This window comes from Vulpes vulpes, chromosome 12, assembly GCF_048418805.1.
Source record: "Vulpes vulpes isolate BD-2025 chromosome 12, VulVul3, whole genome shotgun sequence".
Lineage (NCBI taxonomy): Eukaryota > Metazoa > Chordata > Mammalia > Carnivora > Canidae > Vulpes > Vulpes vulpes.
This window is the reverse complement of record NC_132791.1, coordinates 166,035,940-166,058,613: the sequence shown is the minus strand read 5'-3', so window position 1 is coordinate 166,058,613 and position 22,674 is coordinate 166,035,940. Positions and strand designations below refer to the sequence as shown.

At 60.5% G+C, this 22,674-nt stretch overlaps 2 protein-coding genes across 10 annotated transcripts in view; one reads left to right on the top strand and one right to left on the bottom strand.

The window, feature by feature from the left end:
- The first annotated feature begins 3 nt into the window (after nucleotides 1–3).
- Nucleotides 4–6,888, top strand: CTU2 (cytosolic thiouridylase subunit 2). 2 transcript variants are annotated; one of them, XM_072731359.1, is made up of 15 exons: nucleotides 4–223; nucleotides 636–710; nucleotides 2,224–2,302; nucleotides 2,427–2,486; nucleotides 3,764–3,824; nucleotides 4,314–4,423; nucleotides 4,594–4,874; nucleotides 4,951–5,086; nucleotides 5,260–5,391; nucleotides 5,783–5,874; nucleotides 5,983–6,077; nucleotides 6,162–6,315; nucleotides 6,425–6,485; nucleotides 6,583–6,641; nucleotides 6,736–6,888. In XM_072731359.1, the coding sequence occupies exons 1-15, from the start codon at nucleotides 159–161 to the stop codon at nucleotides 6,803–6,805; spliced, it is 1,530 nt and encodes a 509-aa protein (XP_072587460.1). In that variant the 5' UTR covers nucleotides 4–158; the 3' UTR covers nucleotides 6,806–6,888. The 2 variants fall into 2 exon arrangements, with proteins under 2 accessions (XP_072587460.1, XP_072587461.1); XM_072731360.1 differs by having other exon boundaries at nucleotides 16–223; nucleotides 5,983–6,047.
- The window catches only part of PIEZO1 (piezo type mechanosensitive ion channel component 1 (Er blood group)), a 64,418-nt gene continuing 48,600 nt past the window's right edge, over nucleotides 6,857–22,674 (bottom strand). For 2 of the 8 annotated variants that reach the window (XM_072731358.1, XM_026004976.2), the window contains exons 17-51: nucleotides 22,380–22,471; nucleotides 22,119–22,273; nucleotides 21,825–22,001; nucleotides 21,385–21,510; nucleotides 21,110–21,310; nucleotides 20,428–20,632; nucleotides 17,747–17,851; nucleotides 17,085–17,238; nucleotides 16,624–16,867; nucleotides 16,446–16,542; nucleotides 16,174–16,345; nucleotides 15,691–15,780; nucleotides 15,512–15,606; nucleotides 15,136–15,207; nucleotides 14,541–14,641; nucleotides 13,923–14,019; nucleotides 13,782–13,838; nucleotides 13,520–13,692; nucleotides 13,324–13,430; nucleotides 12,990–13,184; nucleotides 12,601–12,859; nucleotides 12,344–12,532; nucleotides 11,869–12,169; nucleotides 11,500–11,596; nucleotides 11,263–11,410; nucleotides 10,975–11,189; nucleotides 10,721–10,879; nucleotides 10,493–10,640; nucleotides 8,577–8,765; nucleotides 8,330–8,422; nucleotides 8,077–8,249; nucleotides 7,882–8,004; nucleotides 7,729–7,808; nucleotides 7,451–7,640; nucleotides 6,857–7,365 (exon numbers count right to left, since the gene is read on the bottom strand). In XM_072731358.1, the coding sequence (XP_072587459.1) occupies nucleotides 7,116–7,365; nucleotides 7,451–7,640; nucleotides 7,729–7,808; nucleotides 7,882–8,004; nucleotides 8,077–8,249; nucleotides 8,330–8,422; nucleotides 8,577–8,765; nucleotides 10,493–10,640; nucleotides 10,721–10,879; nucleotides 10,975–11,189; nucleotides 11,263–11,410; nucleotides 11,500–11,596; nucleotides 11,869–12,169; nucleotides 12,344–12,532; nucleotides 12,601–12,859; nucleotides 12,990–13,184; nucleotides 13,324–13,430; nucleotides 13,520–13,692; nucleotides 13,782–13,838; nucleotides 13,923–14,019; nucleotides 14,541–14,641; nucleotides 15,136–15,207; nucleotides 15,512–15,606; nucleotides 15,691–15,780; nucleotides 16,174–16,345; nucleotides 16,446–16,542; nucleotides 16,624–16,867; nucleotides 17,085–17,238; nucleotides 17,747–17,851; nucleotides 20,428–20,632; nucleotides 21,110–21,310; nucleotides 21,385–21,510; nucleotides 21,825–22,001; nucleotides 22,119–22,273; nucleotides 22,380–22,471 (5,329 nt within the window). In that variant the 3' untranslated portion in view covers nucleotides 6,857–7,115. The remainder of the gene's footprint in view (nucleotides 7,366–7,450; nucleotides 7,641–7,728; nucleotides 7,809–7,881; nucleotides 8,005–8,076; nucleotides 8,250–8,329; nucleotides 8,423–8,576; nucleotides 8,766–10,492; nucleotides 10,641–10,720; nucleotides 10,880–10,974; nucleotides 11,190–11,262; nucleotides 11,411–11,499; nucleotides 11,597–11,868; nucleotides 12,170–12,343; nucleotides 12,533–12,600; nucleotides 12,860–12,989; nucleotides 13,185–13,323; nucleotides 13,431–13,519; nucleotides 13,693–13,781; nucleotides 13,839–13,922; nucleotides 14,020–14,540; nucleotides 14,642–15,135; nucleotides 15,208–15,511; nucleotides 15,607–15,690; nucleotides 15,781–16,173; nucleotides 16,346–16,445; nucleotides 16,543–16,623; nucleotides 16,868–17,084; nucleotides 17,239–17,746; nucleotides 17,852–20,427; nucleotides 20,633–21,109; nucleotides 21,311–21,384; nucleotides 21,511–21,824; nucleotides 22,002–22,118; nucleotides 22,274–22,379; nucleotides 22,472–22,674) is intronic. The other 6 variants (XM_072731356.1, XM_026004980.2, XM_072731352.1 and 3 more) reach the window with 5 other exon arrangements.

The window sequence follows — 22,674 nt, the reverse complement described above, 5'->3', positions numbered from 1 at the left end:
ATCAGGGAGCGCCCCGCCCCCTCGTCAGGCCGCGGCGCCGCGCCGCTGACGTCATTAGCCCCCCGCCGTCTAGGCCCGGCGCGGGCTGCGTCTGGCTGACGTGATCCGGGCGCGCCTCCCCGCCGCCGCTGCTGGCTACGCGGCGACCCAGCGCAGCCATGTGTCAGGTTGGCGAGGACTACGGGGACCCGGTGCCAGAGGGACCGCCGCCACCGCGGCCTGGGTGAGAGCTGGGCGTCCGCACCCGCCCCTGCCCTTCCCGGCGCTCTGGGCCGGCGGCACAGCTCATCCCGGGGCCCGGCCCGCGCTCCTCCGTCCGTCCCGGGCGCCGCGCCGCGGGAAGCCGGGAGACGGCCGAGGCCGGGGTCGCGGAGCGCCGGGGTGGGGGGGTGCACCCTGCCCCGCCGCGCCAGCCGTGCGGAGCCTGCGCCGAGGCCTCCGGTGCTCTCTGAGCTGGTTTAGCGCACGAGCCCCCGCCCCTCCCGCCACCCTGGTGGTTTGGGTGAGACGGACCCAGCTGCCCGCAGGAGCCCCGGTCCACCCCGGTCCTCCAGACAGTGTAATGCCACCTCCCCGAAGCCCGCGGGGAGGGACCGCTGCAACCTGTGTGTCCCCCGCCCCCCTTGTCTCCAAAGCCGCGAGCTCAGATGTGTGAAGTGCAAGGATGGCCTACCGGTTGTGGTGATCCGAGCCGGAGACGCCTTCTGCAGGTGAGGCCTGGCCGTGGGTGGGAGGCCGAGCCCTCTGGCACAGCAGCCAGGATTGCCCTGTTTATGTGCCTTTGTCTCTTGTGTTCAGAAGCATTTACTTCTGACCTCACTCAGTGATTCTGATGCGTGGGTTCCCCGTAATCCTCCTATGGTCCCCTGTGGGCCAAGCGGCAGGAGGGTATCTGATGGCACTTATGGAGAATGTTGGTAGTGAGGGTGGGGTGAGGGATAGGCAGCACCAGCATTCCGGGCAGCTGGAACACATCTAGGGGCAGATTAGAGCATCCTGGGATCTGGGCCAGGTGCTCTGGTGATGTTCGCTTTTTTTTTTTTTTTTTAATTAATTCATTCAAGACACAGAGAGAGGCAGAGACAGGCAGAGGGAGAAGCAGGCCCCATGCCGGGAGCCCAATGTGGGACTCGATCCCGGGACTCCAGGATCATGCCCTGGGCCTAAGGCAGATGTTCAACGGCTGAGCCACCCATCCAGGCATCCCTAAGACTTTATGTATTTAATTGAGAGAGCAAGCAGGGGGAGGAGCAGAGGGAAAGGAGGAAAGACTCTGAAGGAGATTCCTCACTGAGTGCAGAGGCCATTGCAGAGCCCTGTCCCACAACCCTGAGATCATGACTTGAGCCAAAACCAAGAGTCAGACACGGAACTGACTGAGCTCCCCAGGCACCCCTGATGTGTCTTAGTAGGGAAAAGATAGTAGACTTAGGGGCATAGCCCCAGGTGTGGGGCAGCTCTCAGGGCACATTCTTCTCTTGGTTCAGGGAGCTTTCAAATGTAGGTGCCTGGGCCTCACTCTGGCACATTCTGTCTGGTCTGTTTGGCCGGAGTGATTCTAAGCTGTGGCCAAGCCTGCGAACCAGGTAAAAGGTTACCAGGAATGCAGATTCCTAGGGTCCGCCCTAGAAGTTCTGATTCAGTGGGTTTGAGGAAGAAGCCAGGACTCTGTATTTGCATGAGCTTCTCAGGCATCTCTGGAGATGGTATCAGCTCAGTTGGTCAGTGTGGCGCTCTGGGACACAGGATACCCCCTTCTGCCTGTTCAGTGTTTCCCTCCTCACCCCAAGAGGTGGTACCTCTCCCTGTGGGAGTTTGGGAAGGGGCCTTCAACTCTGCTTAGGGGAGGGTCAGGCTGGCCTTGCCCTGCACTTTCTTGTCCGTCCATTCTTCCCACTGCACCTTCCTGAGTGTTTGGAGGTGCATCTGGGCTCTGGGCCCCTCAGGCATCAGTTCACACTGGTAAGGATTGCTGGGGACCAAGGTGCGGCTCCCTGTGCAGCATGGGACTGGTCCTGGGGTGGACAAAGTTGGCAGGAACCCCACAGCCCCGGTTTCCCTTGCCAGTTTCTGGGCAGAGCCTCTGTCAAGATGCTGCTTTTAAAGATGGAAGTTGGTAAAAGAAGGAAAATATAACCCAGCAGCGTGTCAGGCTTTGTCCCCATCAGGTGTGGAGGTAGCGGCCTGGGCTATGCAGCCACAGCTTTCGGTTGTCTGTTGCAGGGACTGTTTCAGGGCCTTTTACGTCCACAAGTTCAGAGCCGTGCTTGGGAAGAATCGGTTGATCTTTCCGGGAGAGAAGGTAGTGTATGGGATGACTCTTCTGCAGAGTCCCCCCTGGGCCCTGGCTGTCAGCACCTGCCTCCCTTCTCAGGGACGCTCATGTGGGGGATGCAGTCTCTCCAGTAACCTTCCTTCTCTCTTAGGTGCTCCTGGCGTGGTCTGGGGGGCCTTCATCAAGCTCCATGGTCTGGCAGGTCCTTGAGGTACATCTCCACAGCATCTGGGGCCCTGGCTACCACCCAGCTAAGCTCCAGGGTTGGGGGCCCAGCACTGAAGGGCTCTTGCCTGCAGCTAACGAGAGCAGCCCACCCCTAGCCAGGATGCCTGGAGGGTTCTCAGATGTGTATACAAGAGATATACAAAACAGAAGCTGTGTCTGCACTACTCAGCTGTGCCCAGTTTAGTAGTGTTCGCCGACTGTGTAGAATCATAGTCCCTGGGAAAGTGTGGCGGCACGGTGGAACCTTGCTTGAGATGTTGCTGAGTTCACGGGCCTCCGCCCTGGTCCTGGGTCCAGGACAAGACTGGACCGTGAAATACAAGCAGGTGCCTTGAGGAACCCAAAAGGGGCCTGCCTGGCTGGAGTTGGGCAGCTTCCCTGAAGTTTAAGGGGAGACCCAAAAGAGCAGTGGGCTTGGCAGGTGAAGTGAATGACTTCAGATGGGGAGGGGGAGGGAAGAGGGTGCTCACCGGAGAGCTGTGCTCCAGGCAGTGGGCAGCCCACTCAAAGATGGCTAGGGCTTCTCCTGAGGGCCCTGGCTGCCTCGGAGGCCTTGACCCAGGGCCGGGACATACACAGACCCTCTGCACTTACAGTGAGGGGCATGGATTTAAAAGGGTGGTCTGTACCAGGGGCTCTAGGGTGGTGCTTCTGTGGTTGCTGTCCTGCTCTCATTTCGTGGCCTCCTTTTTTTTTTAAATTTAATTTAATTATTTTATTTTATTTTTTTAATTTATTTTATTTTATTTATTTTATTTTATTTTATTTTATTTTATTTTATTTTATTTTATTTTATTTTATTTTTATTTTTATTTTTATTTTTATTTTTATTTCGTGGCCTCCTAAACCTAGCCTGGTGCACGTGTCTACTCGGCCTTTTGTCTGGCACCTGGAGCCCCTCGTTCTTTTAGTGGCAATGCCTTGATTATAGTCTGTTTTCCTCTTGCACCCTTAGGGGTCAGAGGTACTCAGGCAGGCCACGCCTCTCAGGACATTGCTAGGAGAGGTGGGAGGACAAACTGCTGTGGAGCAGGTCTCACTGGGGCAGTGAGGATGCCCCGGCAGGCCACTTGGACCAAGTTGGGCTGTGTGGCCTCCCCATGGGCCTTGATCGGCACCCTGTTTGAATGGTCTGTCTGCACTAGGTGAGGAGTCACCACCCCTTCCTGGAGGACATTAGTTCAGATGGAAAACAGTTTGTGCTGGGAAAGGCATTGGCTTCTGACTGTGGGGCTGAGGTCCTGGTCCTTTTCTCTCCAGGGCCTGAGTCGAGATTCTGCCAAAAGACTGCGTTTTGTGCCAGGGGTCGTGTACGTTGATGGTACGTGTAGCCATCCCTGGTCCATTCCCAGCTGCTCAGGATGAGCCCTACAGTGAGACAGCTGGCTCTGTGACCTTAAGGAGGTCCTGGTGGGGGTGTGTTTTGGAGACATCTCATGGGACTGGCGGCAGAGGCACCGTTGTCTTGTTTTAGCCTTATATCACAGTCAGTCAGGAGTGTTTGTGTAGCCTCCATGGATCAGGAGGCATGGGTGGAAAGGGTCAGGTGCCAGATGCTGGCCTGCTCCGCCCCTTGTTCCCTGAGATAGGCTCCCAGATGGGTCTTGGCCACTGTGGCCGTCATGCCTCTCCCCGCTCCTCCCCTGTGCCCTACAGAGAACCCACTTCCCACTCTGCAAACACTTCCCTCTAGAACAGGTTAGCATCCTATAGTTTCCACAGAAAAGCTTGGTAGTGCCTCACACAGCATTGGCCTTGTCTCATCTCAGCTCTTCTGTAGCCATGACTCTTTTGTGCCTTAATTTTTCAGAGGGAGCAGCTTGTGGCCAGAGCTGGGAGAATAGAGCAAAAACCCTGGCTGAAGTAAAGCTGATCCTCCGGAGCTTTGGCTTCCCGTGGCACATTGTTGCCTTGGAAGAGGTGGGCGGGCCTGTCTCTGGGGGCGGGCCACTGGGGCGTACTCTGAGGGGCCTGTGCCGATTTGCTGTGTCTTGCTGTGTCTTGCTGTGTCGGCCATGGGCCTCCCCCTTGGCCTGTTTGCTCTCGGCACTAAGTGGGCCAGGCCTTATGCACTCTCCCTGCCCTGGAAGGTGTTCACCCTGCCGCCGTCTGTGCTGCGCTGCTCTGCCCAGGAGCCATTGGGGACTGAGGGGACCTACAAGGTAGCTGTGGATAGTTTCCTCCAGCAGCAGCATACGGTGGGGGGCAGCCCCAGCCCCACACAGCAGGAGGAGCAGCTGAGCCAGCCCTGCACCCAGGACCCCGAGGACCCGGCTGGGCCACCCCCAGCTGCCCACATAGAGGCTCTCTCCCGACTGTTTGACTCTGTGAAGACGTTGACAGCCAAAGAGGAGCTTCTGCAGACCCTGCGGTGAGCCCCTGTCCTCATGCCGGGGGCTTGGCCCTGCTTCATCTGGCCCCCTGAGACCCTGTGCCCTGCTCTACAGGGGCCACCTGCTCCTCCACGTGGCCCGGACCCACGGCTACTCCAAGGTGATGACAGGAGACAGCTGTACTCGCTTGGCCATCAAGCTCATGACCAGCTTGGCGCTGGGGAGAGGGGCCTTCCTCGCCTGGGACACGGTACATGGGTCCAAGATTTTCAGGGGCCCCTCTGGCCCCCATCACCTGAAGGTGGTGTCGTGAGTCCAGTCCCAGAGTCTCCCTTGTGGGAGCCTGTGACCCCCTCAGCTGCCAGGGAAGGAGGGGCTGTGAGCCGTCTGCAGGGTGAGCTTTGGGATGTACCCCCACCGCAGGGCTTCTCTGACGAGCGGCACGGTGACGTGGTGGTGGTGCGGCCCATGCGTGAGCACACACTGAAGGAGGTCGCCTTCTACAACCGCCTCTTCGCAGTCCCTTCCATCTTCACACCGGCCATTGACACAAAGGTGAGTGAGTGGTAGCACCTGGGCGGGTGGCCCCCTTCTAGCATGGGGTCATGCCGGCACACCTCAGTGGCCCAAGCTGTGTCCACAGCAGTTTTGTGGCCTGAGCGCTGACAGCAGGGTGCCCTGCCTTCTGGGAGCATGCGAATGGCGCTCCCCCTGCTACCATAGAAAGGTAGCCTGGTACCCTGGACGAAAAGGGGGCTCGCAGGGAGGTTGTCACAGCAGCTGTGGTCAGCGACAGGGACGGTTCAGAAGTGGCCGCTGTGGCTCCCTTTAGCCCTGACCCAGCACCTTTGGGGCTGATGGTGTGAAGCCTTGGCCTCCCCTCCTGATGGCTCCTTGGCCAGGCCTCGGAGTGCCGCCATTGCAGCCCTCATCTGACTATCTCTAGGCCCCTGAAAAGGCCAGCATCCACCGGTTGATGGAGGGCTTCCTGCTCCGGCTGCAGGCTCAGTTCCCCTCCACAGTCAGCACTGTGTACAGGTATGTGCAAGTGTGGGAGGGGCTGGAGCGGTGTGCTGTGCCTGCCCCCTGCTGCGCATGCTCTGGGGGGAATGAAGCTCCATCCTGACGGGTCTCCCACACCCACAGGACCAGTGAGAAGCTGGTCAAGGCTCCCAGGGACGGCTGTGCTGCTGGCCCCCGCTGCCTGCTCTGTATGTGCTCGCTGGATGTCGACACTGCTGGTCTGTGTGGACGGGGAGGGGCTATGACCAGTGGGAGCTGGGGGCGCAGCTGCAGGAGGACCATCAGCCTATCTCTGCTTGCAGACAGTGCCACCGCTTTTGGGGCTCAGACCCAGGATTTCTCCCAGACACAGCCCCCCACCCCACTGGCTGAGGCTGGGGCAGCCCCCATGCCCTGCTGTTCTGCAGAAGTGGGCAGGGCCCAGAAGTGCTGCCAGAGTACCCTGCTGTGCAGAAGGTGAGTCCATTCCTATCCTGCTGCATAGCCAGCCCCCTGCTGCTGGCCAGGGTAGGTGGGACTCCCTAGGGCCCCAAGCAGGTGCTCAGGTGCAGCTCTGCTCCCACAGGGAGGACTCCCAGGTCATCGAGCAGCTGTGCTATGGCTGCCGTGTGAATATGAAGGATGTGGTGAGTCCTTTCCCCACCTGGGGTACTGACAGGGGAGGCCCACTCCCAGGGGCTTGGTGCCACGTGGCCCCTCGCCCACGGTGGTTCTCTGTTACAGCCATCTTTGGATTCTTTGCCACCTTACATCTTGGCTGAGGCCCAGTTCCGCAGCCAAAGGTATGAGCTAGCCCCCATGCTTGGGGAGTGCGGGTGGGTCCTGCTGGGCGTCTGCACGTGCAAGGCAGGTTCCCAGTGTGTGGCTTCCCCCCAGGCCCTCGCAGGATATCCAGGAATATCTGGTTGAGAACAGTGACGAGGAGGTACACACCACTGGGAGCTGAGCCTGGGGCCACCCCCAAGCAGGAGGGCAAGGATGGGCAAGCAGCATGTGATTGTATAAATAAAAACATTTTTAATTAGAAAATCCTACAGTACGCGTGGCGAAGGGAAGGCTGGCCCCCCTGACCCAGGGTGCCGGCTGTGCTAGGCCCAGCAGGGATGATGGAAGGGACCGGGGTCCTGTGCCGGGCCGAGGAGGGGCCCCCGCTTCCTTCTGGCAGCAGCATCAGGGCCTGATGGCCTGGGATGGGGTGTCTGCACCCAGCGCTGGGCTGGGCAGCTCCTTCATGCACATGCGCAGGAGCCCGGCTCCTACTCCTTCTCACGGGTCCACTTGATCATCGTCTCAGGCGAGCGGTACAGGAAGATAAGCTTGGCATAAAGCTCCTCTTCCAGCTCCAGCTCCCGCGTCTCCCGAACCAGGAAGATGTCCTGGCAGAGCTTGAGGATGCGGTCGACACACGGCAGCTCCTCAAACATGATGGAGTGTGAGATCTCACTGAAGAATCCGCGTACAAACTTGCCAATAACCAGCACAATGGACACGTAGAGCCCCATGATCCTGCCGGGCAGGGGCGGGGTGAGTCAGGGAGTCAGGGATGCTGCTGGAGCTGCGCCCCACCTGCTCACAGCTGCAGCTCACTTACCCGTAGCCAGCCAGGAAGCCAAGGCTGGGCGGGCTGACCTTGTCACTGAAGATGACCATGGGCAGCAGGTTGCACTCAGCCTGGCAATCCTGTAGCTCGATGACCCACCACTCAAGGAAGCCAGCGGCCCCTGAGCCCACGCGCTCCCTCCGCAGCTGGATGCGCACGCCTAGGTAGTCGGCCTCCTCGTCTGGGGCAGAGCCAGAGTTGGTGAGGCCACCACCCTCTCCCTGGGCTAAGGGCCACCGCCCCCCCAACCCCAACCCCAACACACTCACTGGGCTGCAGCTGCTTCACTGGGTTGGCTTCAGGCCCATTAGGGGCACGGATGTACTTGGGAAAGAGGTGGGGGATGACCCTGAAGGGACAAGGCCCACTGTTTAGGCCCAGCCTTCCTCTCAGCCCCTCCCTCCCCCAGGGCCCTAACTCACACGGACTGGTCCGAGGTGCCCTCAAGCAGGCTGGCCAGCTGCCGCCGCTCAGTGCTATTTGGGGCCCAGTCCAGGGTGTGCTTCTCATTGGTGTACTCCACGGTGCCGCCCTTGGCCAGGTCCCTACAGGCCAGGGCATAGCATGAGCCACTGAGGGCAATGTGCCACCCAGGTCCTACCCAAGCCAGGACGCACCTCTGGAAGTTCCAGGTGAAGCGCAGGGTGATGTCAGCCGTGCCATTGTACAGCTCCCGCTTCATCTGGGCCCGGCTGGGTGGGCTGATGCGCCATAGTGCCCCTGAACTGCCCTCGATCTGTGCCGTGACGATGTCCTCGGGGCTGTACTGGCTGATGAACTGCATGGCCAACTGGACCCAGGATGGCAGTTGAGCGAGGTGCACCTAAGCGCCCCCATCTCCCCAGCAGCTGCAGGGTGGGGCCCACTCACCGGGTTAGGGTCAAACTGTCTGGACAGCTCCTCATAGGCCTGCTGTGTGAACGGCACGATGGACGGCTGCTGGGCACTCATGGTGAAGAGGGGCTGTGGGGGATAGCAGGATGTATGACCATGATGGGACAAGGGACCTCTCAAACCCCTGGTGGCCAGTGCCCAGGTAGGACCCCAGGAAGGTGAGTGGGGTGGAGTCTGCAGCCAGCAGCCCCTCTTCCCCTGCTGGAGCAAACTGGTGACTCACCTCATAGCCACCCAGCTTAAGGGTGACAGTAACATCGATGGGCTGGTTGACGACACCAACCACAGAGCGTACCAGGGACATGAAAAGCAACGGGAACCAGATGATAGCCACGAGAAACAGGATGATGAGACCGCCCATGCCGTACTTGACAATCTTCTTCTTCTTCTGCCCCTTGGGCTGGGGATATTTCTGGGGGGCAGGACAGGGGTAAAGGGCTCAGTGCTGCCTGCTTCCCCCTGCTCTGTTGCTCCTGGGGCTCACCAGGGTCCCAGGAAGCGAAACCTCAGTGCATCAGAGTCAGTGCAGAACTATGGCACTTGAGATGGCATGGAGTAGAACCAAGAAATAAACCCACATGCTGAGTGGCGCCAGAATAATCTGTTCAACAACAGTGTAGAACAATGGGATGTCCACATGCCAAAAAAAAAGCAGCAGGACCCATATTATCTAAGACCTCAGTACAACTCTTAGGGCAAAGCTTCCTTATTGTGGATTTGATGAAGACTCTCAGATCTAACTGGAAGGCATGAGCAACAAAAGAAAAAACCCTGTACGTTATAAAAAATGAGACTTCTATGCTTCAAAAGATAGGATGCTCAAAGCAAAGAGATGGGGCACCTGGATGGCACATATAGTTAATTCTGACTTGGTTTCATTTCATGCCATGGTCTCAGGATCGTGGGATCGAGCCTGTATCAGGCTCCATGCTCAGCAAGGAGTCTGCTACTCTCTCCCTCTACCCCTGCTCCCTGCTTGTGTTCTATGTTTCTATATTTTTTTTATTTTTATTTTTTTAAAGATTTTATTTATTCAAGAGACACGGGGGGGGGGGGGGGGGATGCAGAGACACAGGCAGAGGGAGAAGCAGGCTCCACGCAGGGAGCCCGACATGGGACTCGATCCCAGGTCTCCAGGATCACGCCCTGGGCCAAAGGCAGGCGCCAAACCGCTGAGCCATCCAGGGATCCCCTATGTTTCTCTCTCTAAATAAATGTCTTAAAAAATAACAAATAGCCCAGAGAATTGGGAGAAGCTACCTGAAAATCCTATTTGGTAAGCATATAGAGTCCGGAATGCAGAAAGAATTCTTGACAACAATAAGAGGACAAGCAACCCAACGACAAAAGGAGCAAAGAAAAGGCCGACAAGCACAGGGAAAAGTGTCACCATCGTTCACCACTGGAGAAACCCCATGGAGTGACCACCACAGAGTCCCAAGTGCTGGTGGTAACTGCGGGGGTGAGGGGGGGGGCAGTCACTGGTGACAGCAGAGGCCAAACCAGGAGCTGCCCCCTGACCCTTCCACGCTGCTGTGGGTGTGCACAGCAGTGGGTGTTGGAATAAACAGGATGAACCAACCTGCCATCCCTTGCTATTTGGAATAGCTGCATAAACAAAAGGTGAGGACAATCACAGGAAGGAATGCTACTCAAGCCATGAAACCCCAAATTCTGACATAGACCACACAGACAAGCCTTGAAACTACAGAAGCCAGACCTGGGCCACGTGATGTATGACTGAGTGTACAGGAACTGTCCAGAACAGGCAAAGCTATGCAGAGCTGGTGGGGCTGCTGAAGGCGATGAAGGCAGTGGCAACGGGGGTCTTTGAGGAGCATGAGCGTGCTTTAGACCTGCCTGGTGACAGCTGCCAGCTCTGTGACTCCAAGTCTCCACAATGTACATATGGACTGGGAGGGGGGGGTCCCACTGAAGCCGCCCCCACAGCAGAAAACTCAGCTGACATTCGGTACCCCGATGTCCCAGTCCTCATGCCCATGACCCAAGTGGCCAGGCCTCCTGGGCCTGCCCTGCCAGCTGCCTGTCGTCTCCCGAGCTGACCCACATACTCAGGGGACTGCCAGCACTGCATGGCTCTCATGTAGCCCATTTGCTCCACTCCCTGAGCCCAGGCACCTTCTCAGTCTCACGGCTGCACTTGATGATGAAGATGTTGGCGTAGATGTCCTCCACACACATCCAGCTGGACAGAGACAGCGTGGTGTCTGTCCATACCCAGTCCATCACGGCCCGCAGCTCCACCAGGAATGGCACAAGCCGGAACCTGCCCGAGGTGGAGCACCCGTCAGGAGGGCCTGGGAGAGGCAGCTTGGCTCCTTGAGCCCCATGTGAGCCCACACTCACCCCTGGAAGAGGAAGAGGTTCAGGTGATTGTACTTCTTGGTGAGGAAGTTGCCAAGGATACGGGTCGGATAGCCACAGCGGATCTGGTAGGCAGACAGGGAGAAGTAGATGCACTTCACGAAGTACCACAGCTGAGCCACTGCATTCTGGTTGAACATCCTGTAGGGGACAGGAAGGTTGGGTCAGGGCACCCTGCCCAAGGCTGGAACCCCAAGGCCCCTGGGCACCCAGCCCCAGCGTGGCCAGAAACCCACCTCTCAGTGACAGCGGGCAGAATAAAGAACATCCAGAGATGGATGGCCAGCACCAGGACAACCTGGAAGGCCAGCTTGCCCAGCACGGTCTTGCGGAGGTAGAGGGCACGGTCAATGACCATGGTGCTGAACTGGATGAGCAGCATGACCAGGAAGGCCTCCGGCACCTGGTCATCCGACAGCGAGGATGTGATGTCTGTGGCTGCCGAGTGTTTCTGTGCCGGGAGAGCAGAGGTCAGGGGGCAGCAGGAGATAGGCAGCGGGGTGACCACCAGGCTCTGTGCTCACCCCAAAGGCCCAGAAGCCGAAGATGATGATGATGAAGTCGACCACATCAGCCAGAAACATGAGCGCGTAGACATCGGTGGCTGCACGGTACTTGGTGTGCAAGATGTCATCGAAGAAGCGCCGCAGGGGCCGGTACATACTCTGGGCCCTGTGGGTGAGGGCAGGGTGCAGGGGGCTCAGGGCCTGCCACAGCTCCTCCCACTTGCCCTCGCCCAGGAGCAGCTGCCAGTCACTCACACGGCCAGGCAGAAGGTCTGCAGTCGGAGCCCCATGGCTGTCATTCTTTCCCGGGGGCGACTCCACTTCTCTCTGCGGGAGGCCACCACCACACCTTCTGCAGGGATTAGCTGCTGCTGACCAGAGCCCAGGGGGTGCTGGACCAGTTCAGACTCCTGACTACCCCAAGACACCCCCAAGGGCTGGCATCGCCCCATTTCACAGACCAGCAGGCTGAGCATGGCGACCTCCCTGGGTCACTGGCAGTGAGCCAGCTGGGGCCATGTCACCTGGACACACAGGGTATGCCTGGGAACACAGCTGGGGCATCAGCTCTGCAAGGGACCCAGGGGGGCAAGGGGTGGCTATGGATGGACAGGGCTGTCATACCAGTGGCTGTTGGTTGTACAGGCTCTGTGCTCTCCCTCCACCTCTTTCTGAAACGCAGGCTGATACGCTTTATGTCTCGGGGCTTGAGCTCCACAGGAGGCTCTGGGGGCCCATCCCCTGCTTCTGCCTGGATGTGGTCCTGGGTGAGGGCCCCGGCCACCACTGGCTCGCCCTGGGGCCCTGTGCCTTCCTCAGTCTGGGGTTCCAGTGGTGCCTGTTCCTCCTCAGTCCCTTTCTTCTCACTTCCACGGTCATGCTCCTTGGAGAGCGGGTCCTCCTCATGATCCCAGAGACCATAGCACTGCAGAAGGAGGGAGGGAGCTGAAGAGGCTGGTATGGTACACCGGGCAGTGCTCAGGCCAGGCTCACCCTGGAACCCACGACCTCCAGCCTTGCCTCTTGGAGCCAGGCAGCCAGTGGGTGAGGTGTGAACTGGGAGTTTCCTGCCTGCTGGCTGCCGACCCAGGGGACTCACCAGCAGCTGGGAGCGGTGGAAGAAGAGGGCCATGAGCTGTACCAGGTCATACTTTATGTAGCTGTCTGTCTTCTCCACACCCAGGATGCGCGGTGGGAAGTACGGCTTGTTCTCGTAGCGCCGGAGCACTGCGTGTGTGTTCCAGGGGAAGAAGCCAAACTGGAACAGGTACTTGGTGACCACAGACACCTGTGGGGGAAGAAACTCAGCATAGGGGGGGCCAGGCCCCGATCCCTCCCTCTCCAGCCGTGGCCTACCTCGGTGAAGATAATGGCCGTCATCCAGAAGCGCTTGCTGGGCCTGGGGATGGACAGCATGGCCCACAGGAAGACGAGCACAGGCAGCACCAGGGATGTGGCTGAGGCAGTGACCATGTGGTTGAGGATGATGATGAAGTAGCAGAGCAGTTCTGAGTGGGCAGCCACACACTGGTATGCGGCCTGCAGCAGCCGCAGTGCCCGGCCCTGCCCTGCTTCAAACAGCTCGGCCTCCTCCAGCTCCTGGATGCGGAGGTGCCTGCGGGGAGCCATGGCCAGGCCCCTTTCACCACCAGGCCTGGCTCCAAGGTGGTGCCACCCCTTCCTGCTGGGGGTGGCCCTGAGGCTGGTGCCTGTGGCCCACCCACCACCTGGCCCTCACCCCTGACCTGCTGAGGAGCAGCTCGCTGGCTGTGCGCGTCCGGGTAGGAGTGCCAGCAGGAAGCTCCCGAGAGCCGTGTAGGGAAGCCCCAGGCTCAGTGGCCACCTCCTCGCTGCTGCTGCTGCGGGTATGGTAGCCGGTGCTCAGGGGGCTGCCAGTGTCCTCTGTCGCAGTGCTCAGCGGCTCCTCAGCCCCCAGCCCACTAGGGGAGGCAAGGCTGGTCACAGAAGCGGCCTGTGCTCTGCTCTCCAGGCTCTTGGGCTGGAGGGGCATCAAGATACCTGGCGGAGCAGGCCATGTACCTCCCGGCTGCCTCCTGAGCCCTGCCAGCCCACACCTACCTTGATGCTGTACTTGGTGCATCTCGGACCCCCAAGGGGACTGCGGGGGCAGCCTCGGCTTCACCAGTGTAGAGCTGGTCCAGCAAGCTCCGGTGCACCTCTCTGCCCTGAAGGGCACCAAGGGGGCTCAGGGCAGCAGGTTCCCAATTGGGGGGGGGGGGTCCCTGGGGACATGGGGGGTGGGTTGCACACTCACCTCAACCAGCGCCTGTGTGTACAGGTAGCGCTCGGCGCGTAGCACGTCACTCATGGCGCGGTGGTGCCGTGTGAAGGTGTGCAGCCAGTCTGTCAGCCCATCTACCAGCGCTTGGCCCAGCACCCACAGAAACTGCACAGTGCTCAGCACTCGCTGCATCACGTGGCTGCGGCCTGCAGGGCAGGCAGGAGGCGGGATGCTGTAGAGGCTGCCAGTGGGAGGCCCCCCCACGCCCCTAACCTCCAGGCTCGGGCACACGCACCAGCCACCACCTCATCTGGGACATCCGCTGGCTCTGCCTCCTGTCCCGGGCCGCCTCCTGGGCACAGGGGTGCTGGTCAGCCCTGCGCCCTGCACCCCGTGTGCCCCACCCCACCCCCACCCCACATGCAGCCAGACTCACCCGTGGGCAACTGCCCTGTCCGGTCCTGCCTCGCCTGCTCCTCCCGCTGCTGCCTCAGCACTGTCTGCGCATTGGTCACCCATGCCTGGTACGCCATCTGTGGACCAGGTCCTTGGATTAATGCCCTGCCTCCCTGGACAGCAGTTCCTATTCAGCCCACCTGTGAGCTCCAAGGAGGTGCCTGGGATCAGGCCACCACTGGGGACCTTCTGCTGGTTCCCTGTTCCAGAGCAGGAAACAGGTCCCATGGGACCATGGCGGGAAGGCAGGACACACAGCCAGCCTGCGCACGGTTGTCACTGAGAACTGAGGACCCAGAGACAGCCAGGAGGCTCCCAGCCCCTTTTTGCAGCAAACATGCATGACCCTTCCCCTAGGCCAGGCTGCTGGCAGCCACTCAGACCTGGATGGTCAGCATGTTGACCTTGGGAGGGACTGGACAGAGGGGCATGTAGCTGCCCATGACCTGCACCTCCTACAGCCCATCTGACTGGAGACTCTGCGGGTTTGAATGGACCTGGACGGGCTGGCCAGAGGATCTCTCCTCCCCACAGTTGGTTGTGTAGGCCCAGGTGCCCATGGACAGTGGAAGGCAGGCAAGGGACCCTCCCACCTCACCTGAAAGGCACTCTGTGCTGACGGCCTGGGGTCCTCGGGCAGGGCCTCCTCCTCCTCCTCACTATCCGACTCAAATAGGAAGTAGTCCCCAGAGTGGATGACTGCAGGCAGGGTGGGGCTGAGGGCCATCCTCCCCCAGGGGCCCCCACAACCCAGAGGCAGAGGCCCACGTGCCCCCCTCCCCCCTAGGGATAGCCACAGGGGCTGGAGGCAGAGAGCAGCCTGTGCAGGCTGGGGTCAGCCGGTAGGAGAGACCAGAGCAGTGACATGAGACCAGGCAGGACAAGAGGCACACAAGGGCCAGGCTGGGGATCAGCGCTAGACAGACTTCTGAGAGTCCAAACGGGAGGAGAGCACAGAGCCTGCTGTGGGGACCTGGTTAAGTTGAGGCTCAGCCCCTTATTACTGCCGGGGTGGGGTGAGAGCCCATCAAGCAGGGAGCACAGCCAGAGATGGGGAAAGGCCAGAGAGCACAGCCAGAGGCAGACACATGGCGGGATCCATTGCTCAGAAGGCAGACAGAAGTCAAGAAAGGAGAGGCCTGGGCACAGCAGCCCCGAGAGGGTGGTCATAGCAGGCCAGGCTGGGGTGGTACCTGTGGCGTGGTCCAGCCAGGGCCGCCACCACTGTCTCCGTGGCGGGGAGGAGCCCCCTGGACTGCCAGGCCCTGTGGAGGGGCAGGGGGGACATGAGCCAGCAGAGAGGTATGGAGAGGGTGAGGGCAGCCCCCGATGGGGACCACCTGTGTGCTGATGGAGGGGCCTCCTGGTGCTGTGGGGAGGAGAGGACAGGCCACAAGTGCAGACAGACAGTGGCAGGCTGGCCACATGGCCTGCAGGGACACAGTGACCACAAGGCACAGGACAGGTAGGTGGAAGGCCTGTGGAACAGCACGTGGCACGGACAGGAGCAGAGTCCAGCGGGCACGGACACACCAGGTCACCAGAGCCCTTCCAGCCCCGCCTGCTCACCTGGCTCCTGGGTGGGGTCTGGGGTGTCCTGGGGTCGGCTGCGGCCCGCTCGGCTCTGCCTGTGCTTCTCCTGCTTGGCGCGGATGCGCTCCATCCTGGGGGGTGGGGGTGAGGGGGTGGCTCTGAGCACCGAGTAATCAGGAGAGCTCGGGGTGCCCCCCGCCCCAGATGGCACCTACTGCCTTTTCAGCTGAGCCAGGGACTTCTCCTCGGCCTTACGGTGGAGATCGATGCTTTTGAAGTTGGCAGCATTGTACAGCGCGAAGCCCCTGTAGGGAGGCAGTGTCACCCTGGGGAAACTTAGCTCCAGCTCCATGGCTCCCCACACCTCTGGACTCAGTCTCAAATCAATACCTGCCCTTGCCATGTGCTGGGCTCAGGAGGAGAAGACCCCTCCTGCCACCTCTGGTCTCATGGAGGGTGAAACCATGCAAATGCAGGGGTGTCCGCAGTTGGCAGCCAGTCCCCAGGGAATAGGAGCCCAAGGAGGGCGAGAGAGGGAGGCTGTCCAGCGGCCATGCACCCACAGGCCGGAGTCGGGGCAAAAGTGAGCTGAACTGCCAGCCAGCGGCAGAGCTTCAGGGCCCGATGAGGTCCCCTGAGTGACATGCGGTGATGGAACAGTGACATGTGACCCAGGGGGTGTGAGGCCCAGGGCTGACCTGGAGGCCTGCAAGGCGGTGGCCTGGAGCTCGGCACTGACATGCAGGAAGTAGCGGCTGAGGAAGACGCGCCGCTGCAGCAGTAGGAACAGGAAGCAGATGCTGTCCCAGAGCACACCGGCCTCTTCCACGGGCAGCAGGCAATCCCGGTCCCTGCTCAGCATCTCCTTGGCTGCAGGATGGATGCCGGCACAGGTCAGGTTCAGGGGACAGGGCCCCAGAAGCAGTGAGTTCCCCGAGCCCAGCCCATAGCGCACCCCCGGCCCACTTACGGTCATAGTAGCCTTTGACGGTGCACACGAGGCTGAAAAGCTGGATAACCCAGCAGAAGTTGCTCTGCATTTGCTCCACAAAAACGCAGGACAGGAGCTGGGGCAGGAAGAAGATCAGCCTGGGCCCAGCGGGGTGGGCAGTGGGGGGCAGGGGGTGAGGCAGGGGTGCCAGGCTCACCGAGAGCATGTTCTTAGAGATGATGACGGTGACGTTGTAGAGAATGAGGCAGTCCCACAGCACAAGGCGGGTGCGTGTGTGCTTCTGCAATAGGCTGGTGCCGAAGAGCAGCAGATAGAAACAGGCCAACAGGTAGCCCAGCCCGAAGACGCTGACGCGGGTGGCTCCCGTGACAAACACCACTACCAGCACCAGCCAGAAGAGGTAGCGGAAGACAGCCACCTTCAGCATGTCGAGGTAGGACCTGCCAGACGGGGCATTACTGCAAGGGCCGGGCCACCCCACTCCCTCCGGGTGGCACCCATGGATCGAGCCCCTGCTGCCAGGGCAGCGTCCAGCCCTTGTCCTGGCCACCGGCCTGTCCCCGTCTTGCCTGTCTGGCACACAGAGGAGCCGCTGATGCAGCCCTGGTGAGCCCCAGCCCTGAGCACGCTCTGCAGGCCAGCCACACCCAGACCCACCTGCAGTAGATGAAGTTGGGCACGGCGTTGGGCTCACCCAATGGCAGCTCCAGGCGGTCAGTGTTGACGCCGGCCATGTGCTGCCATTCCTCCGTGCGCTCAGCCGAGAACACCTGCCACTGCTGGGAGGCGCAGAGCAGGAGCAGGAAGTCACCTGCAGACACAGAGGAGACCACTGGCCACACGGGGCACAACGCACAGCAGGGCAAGGTGGGAGAGAAGCACTACTGTGTGTCTGTGGGGGCTAGCCATGTGAGTTATGTGAGGTCTACACGTGAGCAGACACTGGGGGACATGCCTGTCTTTGGGGATGTTTTACATGGACATCTGTGTGTACATGTCTCACCACACCATGTACACATCATTAGGCATACCTGCACCCACCCCCACCCCACCCCTGCATGCATAGCTGTGTCCATGCAAGGGTCCCTACAGGTGTCCACCCCTGTGCACACACTAGCAGGCAGAGGCAGGTCTGTATGGCTGTCTCAGGGGAGGCCCCTGGAGGACTGGGCACCATCATAGGACAAAGCCTCTCTGGGGAACCACAGGGTGTGCTAGCCAGCGAGGCCTAGACAACGTGCCCCTACCCGTGCGAACCCTCCATGCCCTCTGGTGAGGTTGGAAGGGGGTGCATGGGGCGCCCAGCCACAGACACTCACTGATGAGGTTGGTGGAATTGGGGGTTCTGAAAAAGTCGGGCAGGTACAGCCACTTGATGAGTGCTGAGTTCATGGGAATGGCCTGGCTCCAGCGCCACGGGTAGTCTGTGGGTGCAGAGTATGCATTAGGACTGCAGCTGTGCTGTCCCCACTTGCAGGCCTGCAGCCTCCAGGTCTATATGCCTCATTCTTGCATGAACGTGAGCGTTCACAGGGCCTCTGAAACACCGCATCTCTTGCTTGTACTCTTGGGAGCACTCAGGGCTGAGATTCTAGCACCTTCCTCAGGCATCAACGGGCCCAGGCCCCAGGGGAGGAATGGGTGGGCAGGCCTGCCGGGGGTGGACACAGCACAGAGGGCCCCAAATGAGGCTCCATTACGTGCCTACCAAAACAGCCAAGACAAGATACAGAGAAAGACAAGACAGTGGTGAGAACGCAGAAAAATCAGGTCCTACATCCATCGCCAGTAGGAATGTAAAATGGGACCACGCGCGTGAATCCTCAAAAAAGTGAGAACTACAGCCACACATAACCCCATTCCCAGATGCTCCCAACAATGTCCCTCCAGAAAGCCCCACACCTCCCAGGGCCCAGAGAGGACACTCGTCAACAGGGAAAGAGCACCAAGTGCCAAGGGACACGGCAGCCCCTGGGCACCCTGGGGACAACTGTAGTTCCGTGACGTCAGGGACAGACGACTGTGGCTGCCCGGGCCAAGGGGGCCGCAGGCTCCAAAGGGCCTGCACAACACCAAGCTGGGAAGCTCCACATGCTCATCAGAACCTGGAGAATGAATGTGTCCTGGATACTGGGGACCCAGGATGGGCCCAGACTGCAGGTTGACCTGGACGGCCTGCATGTGACAGACTTTCTCACTGTGGGGAGGGGCAGAGCCAACCCAAGCAACCTCGAAAAATGGTCCTGCCTGAAGATAGGCACCCAGGGCAGCAAGCAACCCAGGCCCAGATCTTGCTTCTACCCTCTAGCATGCAGGGAATGGGAGGATGCCCGGGCAGCACAAAGGGGGAGGCTGTAGTGAGGGTGTGCTCAGGGGCAGGGAGCGTGTGCCCAGACAGCAGCGGGCCTGGAGTGGAACATGAAGCAGAAGCACCCAGAGTCCACACAGATACAAATAAGCATGTGGACACATCAGCGGGGCAGAGGGCAGTGCTTCCGGTCAGATGGTGTCCACCAGGACACCTAAGAGAACCCAGAAACCACCAGCAGGAAACCAAGGGAATGATCCCCACACACAGGACCCTCCGGAGGTTGGAATCAGCCTGAGGGGTCCAGGAGGAACAGCATAGCCTCAGGGAGACCCCTCAGCTATCCCTGTACCCAGTGACAGAGAGCAGCCCTGCGTAGGCAGAGCCGGACACTTCACGCCTGCAGCCTTCTCGCCTGAAGAGTGTCATCCCCTGGTCTAACACCAGACTGCACTCCTCGAGGTCACAGCCCATGGCTCCTTGGTCGCAGCCAAGTTGCAAGGTTCTAAAAGGCCCACAGTGGAGCTGACCCAATGCGGAGGAGCAAGCCGGCAGCAAGGCCCCAGCAAGAGGCCGCATCACAGGCCAACATCAGGGGAGCTGGGCAGAGGGCATCTGGGAAGATTCTACTTTTGCAATTCTGTGAGTCTACATGAAAAGTTAAAAACGAGCAAGCCACGCAGGCATGAAGGATGGACGCAAGGACATAGTCTCGAACATGTCTGGCTCAAGATCTGGGCTCAACATTCAGGAAAAGGCAGAGCCAGAAATGGTCCTATCGGCAGTTGCTATGTAGGGCAGGGATCGGACCTGGGGTGCGAACACTCCCCTCTGACTCACCCACGGCCTCACAGGTGAAGCCTCGGTGGGCCAGACTCTCAGACATGCGGATGGAATAACACCGCGGCGGTGGAACACGCCGAGGGGGAGGGGCCCACCCATCTGACAACAGACCCGCCAACTAATAAGTTCACCACCGACACAGAACGTCCATCTGTCTGAGGAGTCCTGCCAGAGGCCCGCTCAGGAGTCAGTGGAGGCAGACACCACACACACGGATGGCACGCTGAGCACAGCTCCTCTATGGGGGCACGGCTGGGGACACCAGAGGGCCAGACGCACCCCTGCACTCCCCAGTTGTGGGCCACGCCAAGTATTCTGTACAGCCATGTGCTGCACCTGCTGAAGTAGCAATAGCCTTGGCAGACCCACATCCAGAGCTTTCTACAAACCCACAAGCCCCAGCCAGAGGGGACAAGAGCAGAGCACAGCCAGGGGCAGAGAGCCCCCGGGGGCACCCCCAGAGGACAAGGCCAGGTCTCAGAATTGTGCAGGATGAACTGCGGCATGTGGCCCCAGCCCTAGGCACCCACCCTCGGGGGTGCTGGCCTTGGAGCCTCTCACATGGCCCCTGACAAGGGCATGGCTGCTCCTGGCACTCTACCTCAACTTTTCTGATTGTTTCAAGATTTTCGAAATAGAGTATCTTCTACAAAAATGAACGAATGCAAAGGAATGAGAGGGGAGCCAGCACCCATCCCCCTCCCACCGGTCAGGGATGCTGCAGCTGCAGGGCCTATGGAGAGGAGCCCAGGACACACTCGGGTCAGGCTGGGGCTACAGAATCCTCATGTGCTTGCCCACGGCCACAGCCCGGCACGCCCCGCTCCGTTGGTGCCTGCCGCCGCTCACCAATGCACAGGGCCGGGGGGATGCCCAGGCACAGCAGGTACTGGTACAGCAAGAACAGGGACAGGAAGAGACAGTAGTTGGGCCAGAGGCGGGCGATGGCTGCACGGCGCCGCCGTGTGAGGATGGCCACCAGCCAGCAGCCGTGCAGGATGACCATGAAGTTCATGCGCTGCCCAATCACGTTCACGGCCATCAGGAAGCATATCTGGAGGCAGCAGAGGACGGGGAAGCACAGTGAGCTGCTGGCATGGACCTCTGGGCCCTGCTTCTGGGCAAGCTGGCTCAGAAAGCCACAAGCATGCGGGCAGGTTCAGAGCAGAGTGGGGGCAGCAGCCCAGGCTCACCCCAGCCCTCACTGTCCTCTCAGAGGCACGGACAGGCGGGATGGGGGTCCACCACATAGGAGAGCCATAGCTCAGAGGAGTCCCGAGTGCAGGGGAGACTCCAACCCCGTCTCTAGCCAGGGTCCCAGCCGCCCCCATTCCTGTCTCTCCCAGGGCCTGCCAACTAAGCCCAGGAGGTGCCTAGTGTCCCCCGACTGCCCTGGTGCCCCCCTTGCCCTTAGTGCCCTAGTACAGGGCCTTTGCTGCACATTGTGGATGTGCAGCCAAGGCCCCGCAGAAGGTGACATGGACCCCCAGTCCTGCCCAGGGAAGGGGCGACGGCTGACGCAGAGCCTCACCTCTAGCCCAAATTTGTAGAAAAAGAAGTTGACAAAGTACTTGAGGCAGCTGAGCAGGTCCTGGTCCAGCCGCTGGCGAGTGCCGTCGGCACAGACGGCCTGGGCAGGCAGTGGGGCCAGCTGGTGCTGCCGACGGTGGTGCTCCTGACGCCGGTAGACGATGGCCTCGAACACCAGCAGCAACAGGACCTGCAGGTGGTTCTGAGGGGGCAGGCATTGTCATGCTCTGCCAGCCTCACCCACCCTGGCCCTGCAACCCCATGGCCCTCACTCACCTGGATGTAGCCTAGGTTTGGGAAGCCCTTCCGCACCCCAAACCAGTTGGCAGGGTCAACGGGCCCACGGTATAGCAAGGACTGCTTAATTTCCATCTTCTGCAGGTTGGTGCTGTTGGGGAGGGGCTGGGGAAGGGGAGAGTCAGCACCTGTTCCCACAGGGCAGGGCGAGGGGGGCAGACACCAATCCGGGGAACCGGGGAGCTAGACATTGACCCCAGGGACCAGGGGGCCGGACACCAACCTGAAGGACTGCCCACCCCCCACCAGGGACACGTGTGGCCATCAGCCTTGGACCCAACCTTAATGGGGAGGGGACGAGGTGGCCACAGGCAGGGACTTGGGGGGCGAAGACAGGGGGGTCTCCCTGCGTCTGTCCCCAGAGCCATCACCATGGACCCAAGGTGTGGCAGGCAGGGCGAGGCCCCACATGGCCGTACCTCAGTGCAGTTGCTGGAGTACTCATGCGGGCTTACAACCTTGAGCTGGTACAGCATCTTGCACACGATGATGATGCAGGTCCACACAGTGGACAGGCAGGAGGCCATGGGCCGGAAGCGGGGGTAGGGCAGCGCGAAGGCCCACAGCACGACCAGCAGCAGGTTCATCACGGACACCTGGGGGTTGTGGGCAGGCTGGGACAGGCGCAATAGCACCTCCCAGGGACCCCGCCACCCCAGTACCCGCCTCCGAGCAGCCCTGCAGCACACGAGGGAGGTCTATCCTGTCCTCACCTCCTTCAGGGCCACCCACACAGTGTACAGGGCCACCAGCTTGAGGACGTGCAACTCTAGGAGGCGCCGCAGCAGCACCTGCACACGAGTGAGGACGTCCGAGAAGCCAGAAGCCAGGTCCAGCAGCCGTTCCGCCACCAGGCCCCACTTGTTGGCTGTGGCCAAGGGGGGGTTTGTGAGGAAGAGGAGACCAGGACCCCCAGGGCCTGGGGTTCACAGAGGTCGGGGCAGAGGGACCCCACACCTGCCCATCTGACTCACCGTCTGTGACCTGCATGGCCTGGTGGGGGCAGGCGGTGCTCAGCCCGTCCTCCTCCTCCTGCAGCAGTGGGGTCCCGCTGACCACATCCTGCCTATGGTGGGCCCCAACGCATCACTTTCTACCCCAGCTCCTGGGGTGGGCTCCATGGCCCCCTCCCATTCTAGCCAACTCCAGGTCGGGTGTAGCCCAGCTGCCGCTCTATCCCCAAACCCCAGGAGGCTGAGCCCATGGTGTCTGATGGGGGCAGCTGAGGCCTCTGCTCTGCCCTGGTCCTTCCATCCAAACCTACTGGTC

Excerpts from the sequence above, each read along its gene's own strand:
- CTU2 (XM_072731359.1), top strand. The coding sequence starts at position 159 with ATGTGTCAGGTTGGCGAGGACTACGGGGACCCGGTGCCAGAGGGACCG. Across the intron at positions 3,825-4,313 it reads AGGGGTCGTGTACGTTGATG|AGGGAGCAGCTTGTGGCCAG; the intron begins GTACGTGTAGCC and ends TTAATTTTTCAG. Across the intron at positions 4,875-4,950 it reads GAGCTTCTGCAGACCCTGCG|GGGCCACCTGCTCCTCCACG; the intron begins GTGAGCCCCTGT and ends CCTGCTCTACAG.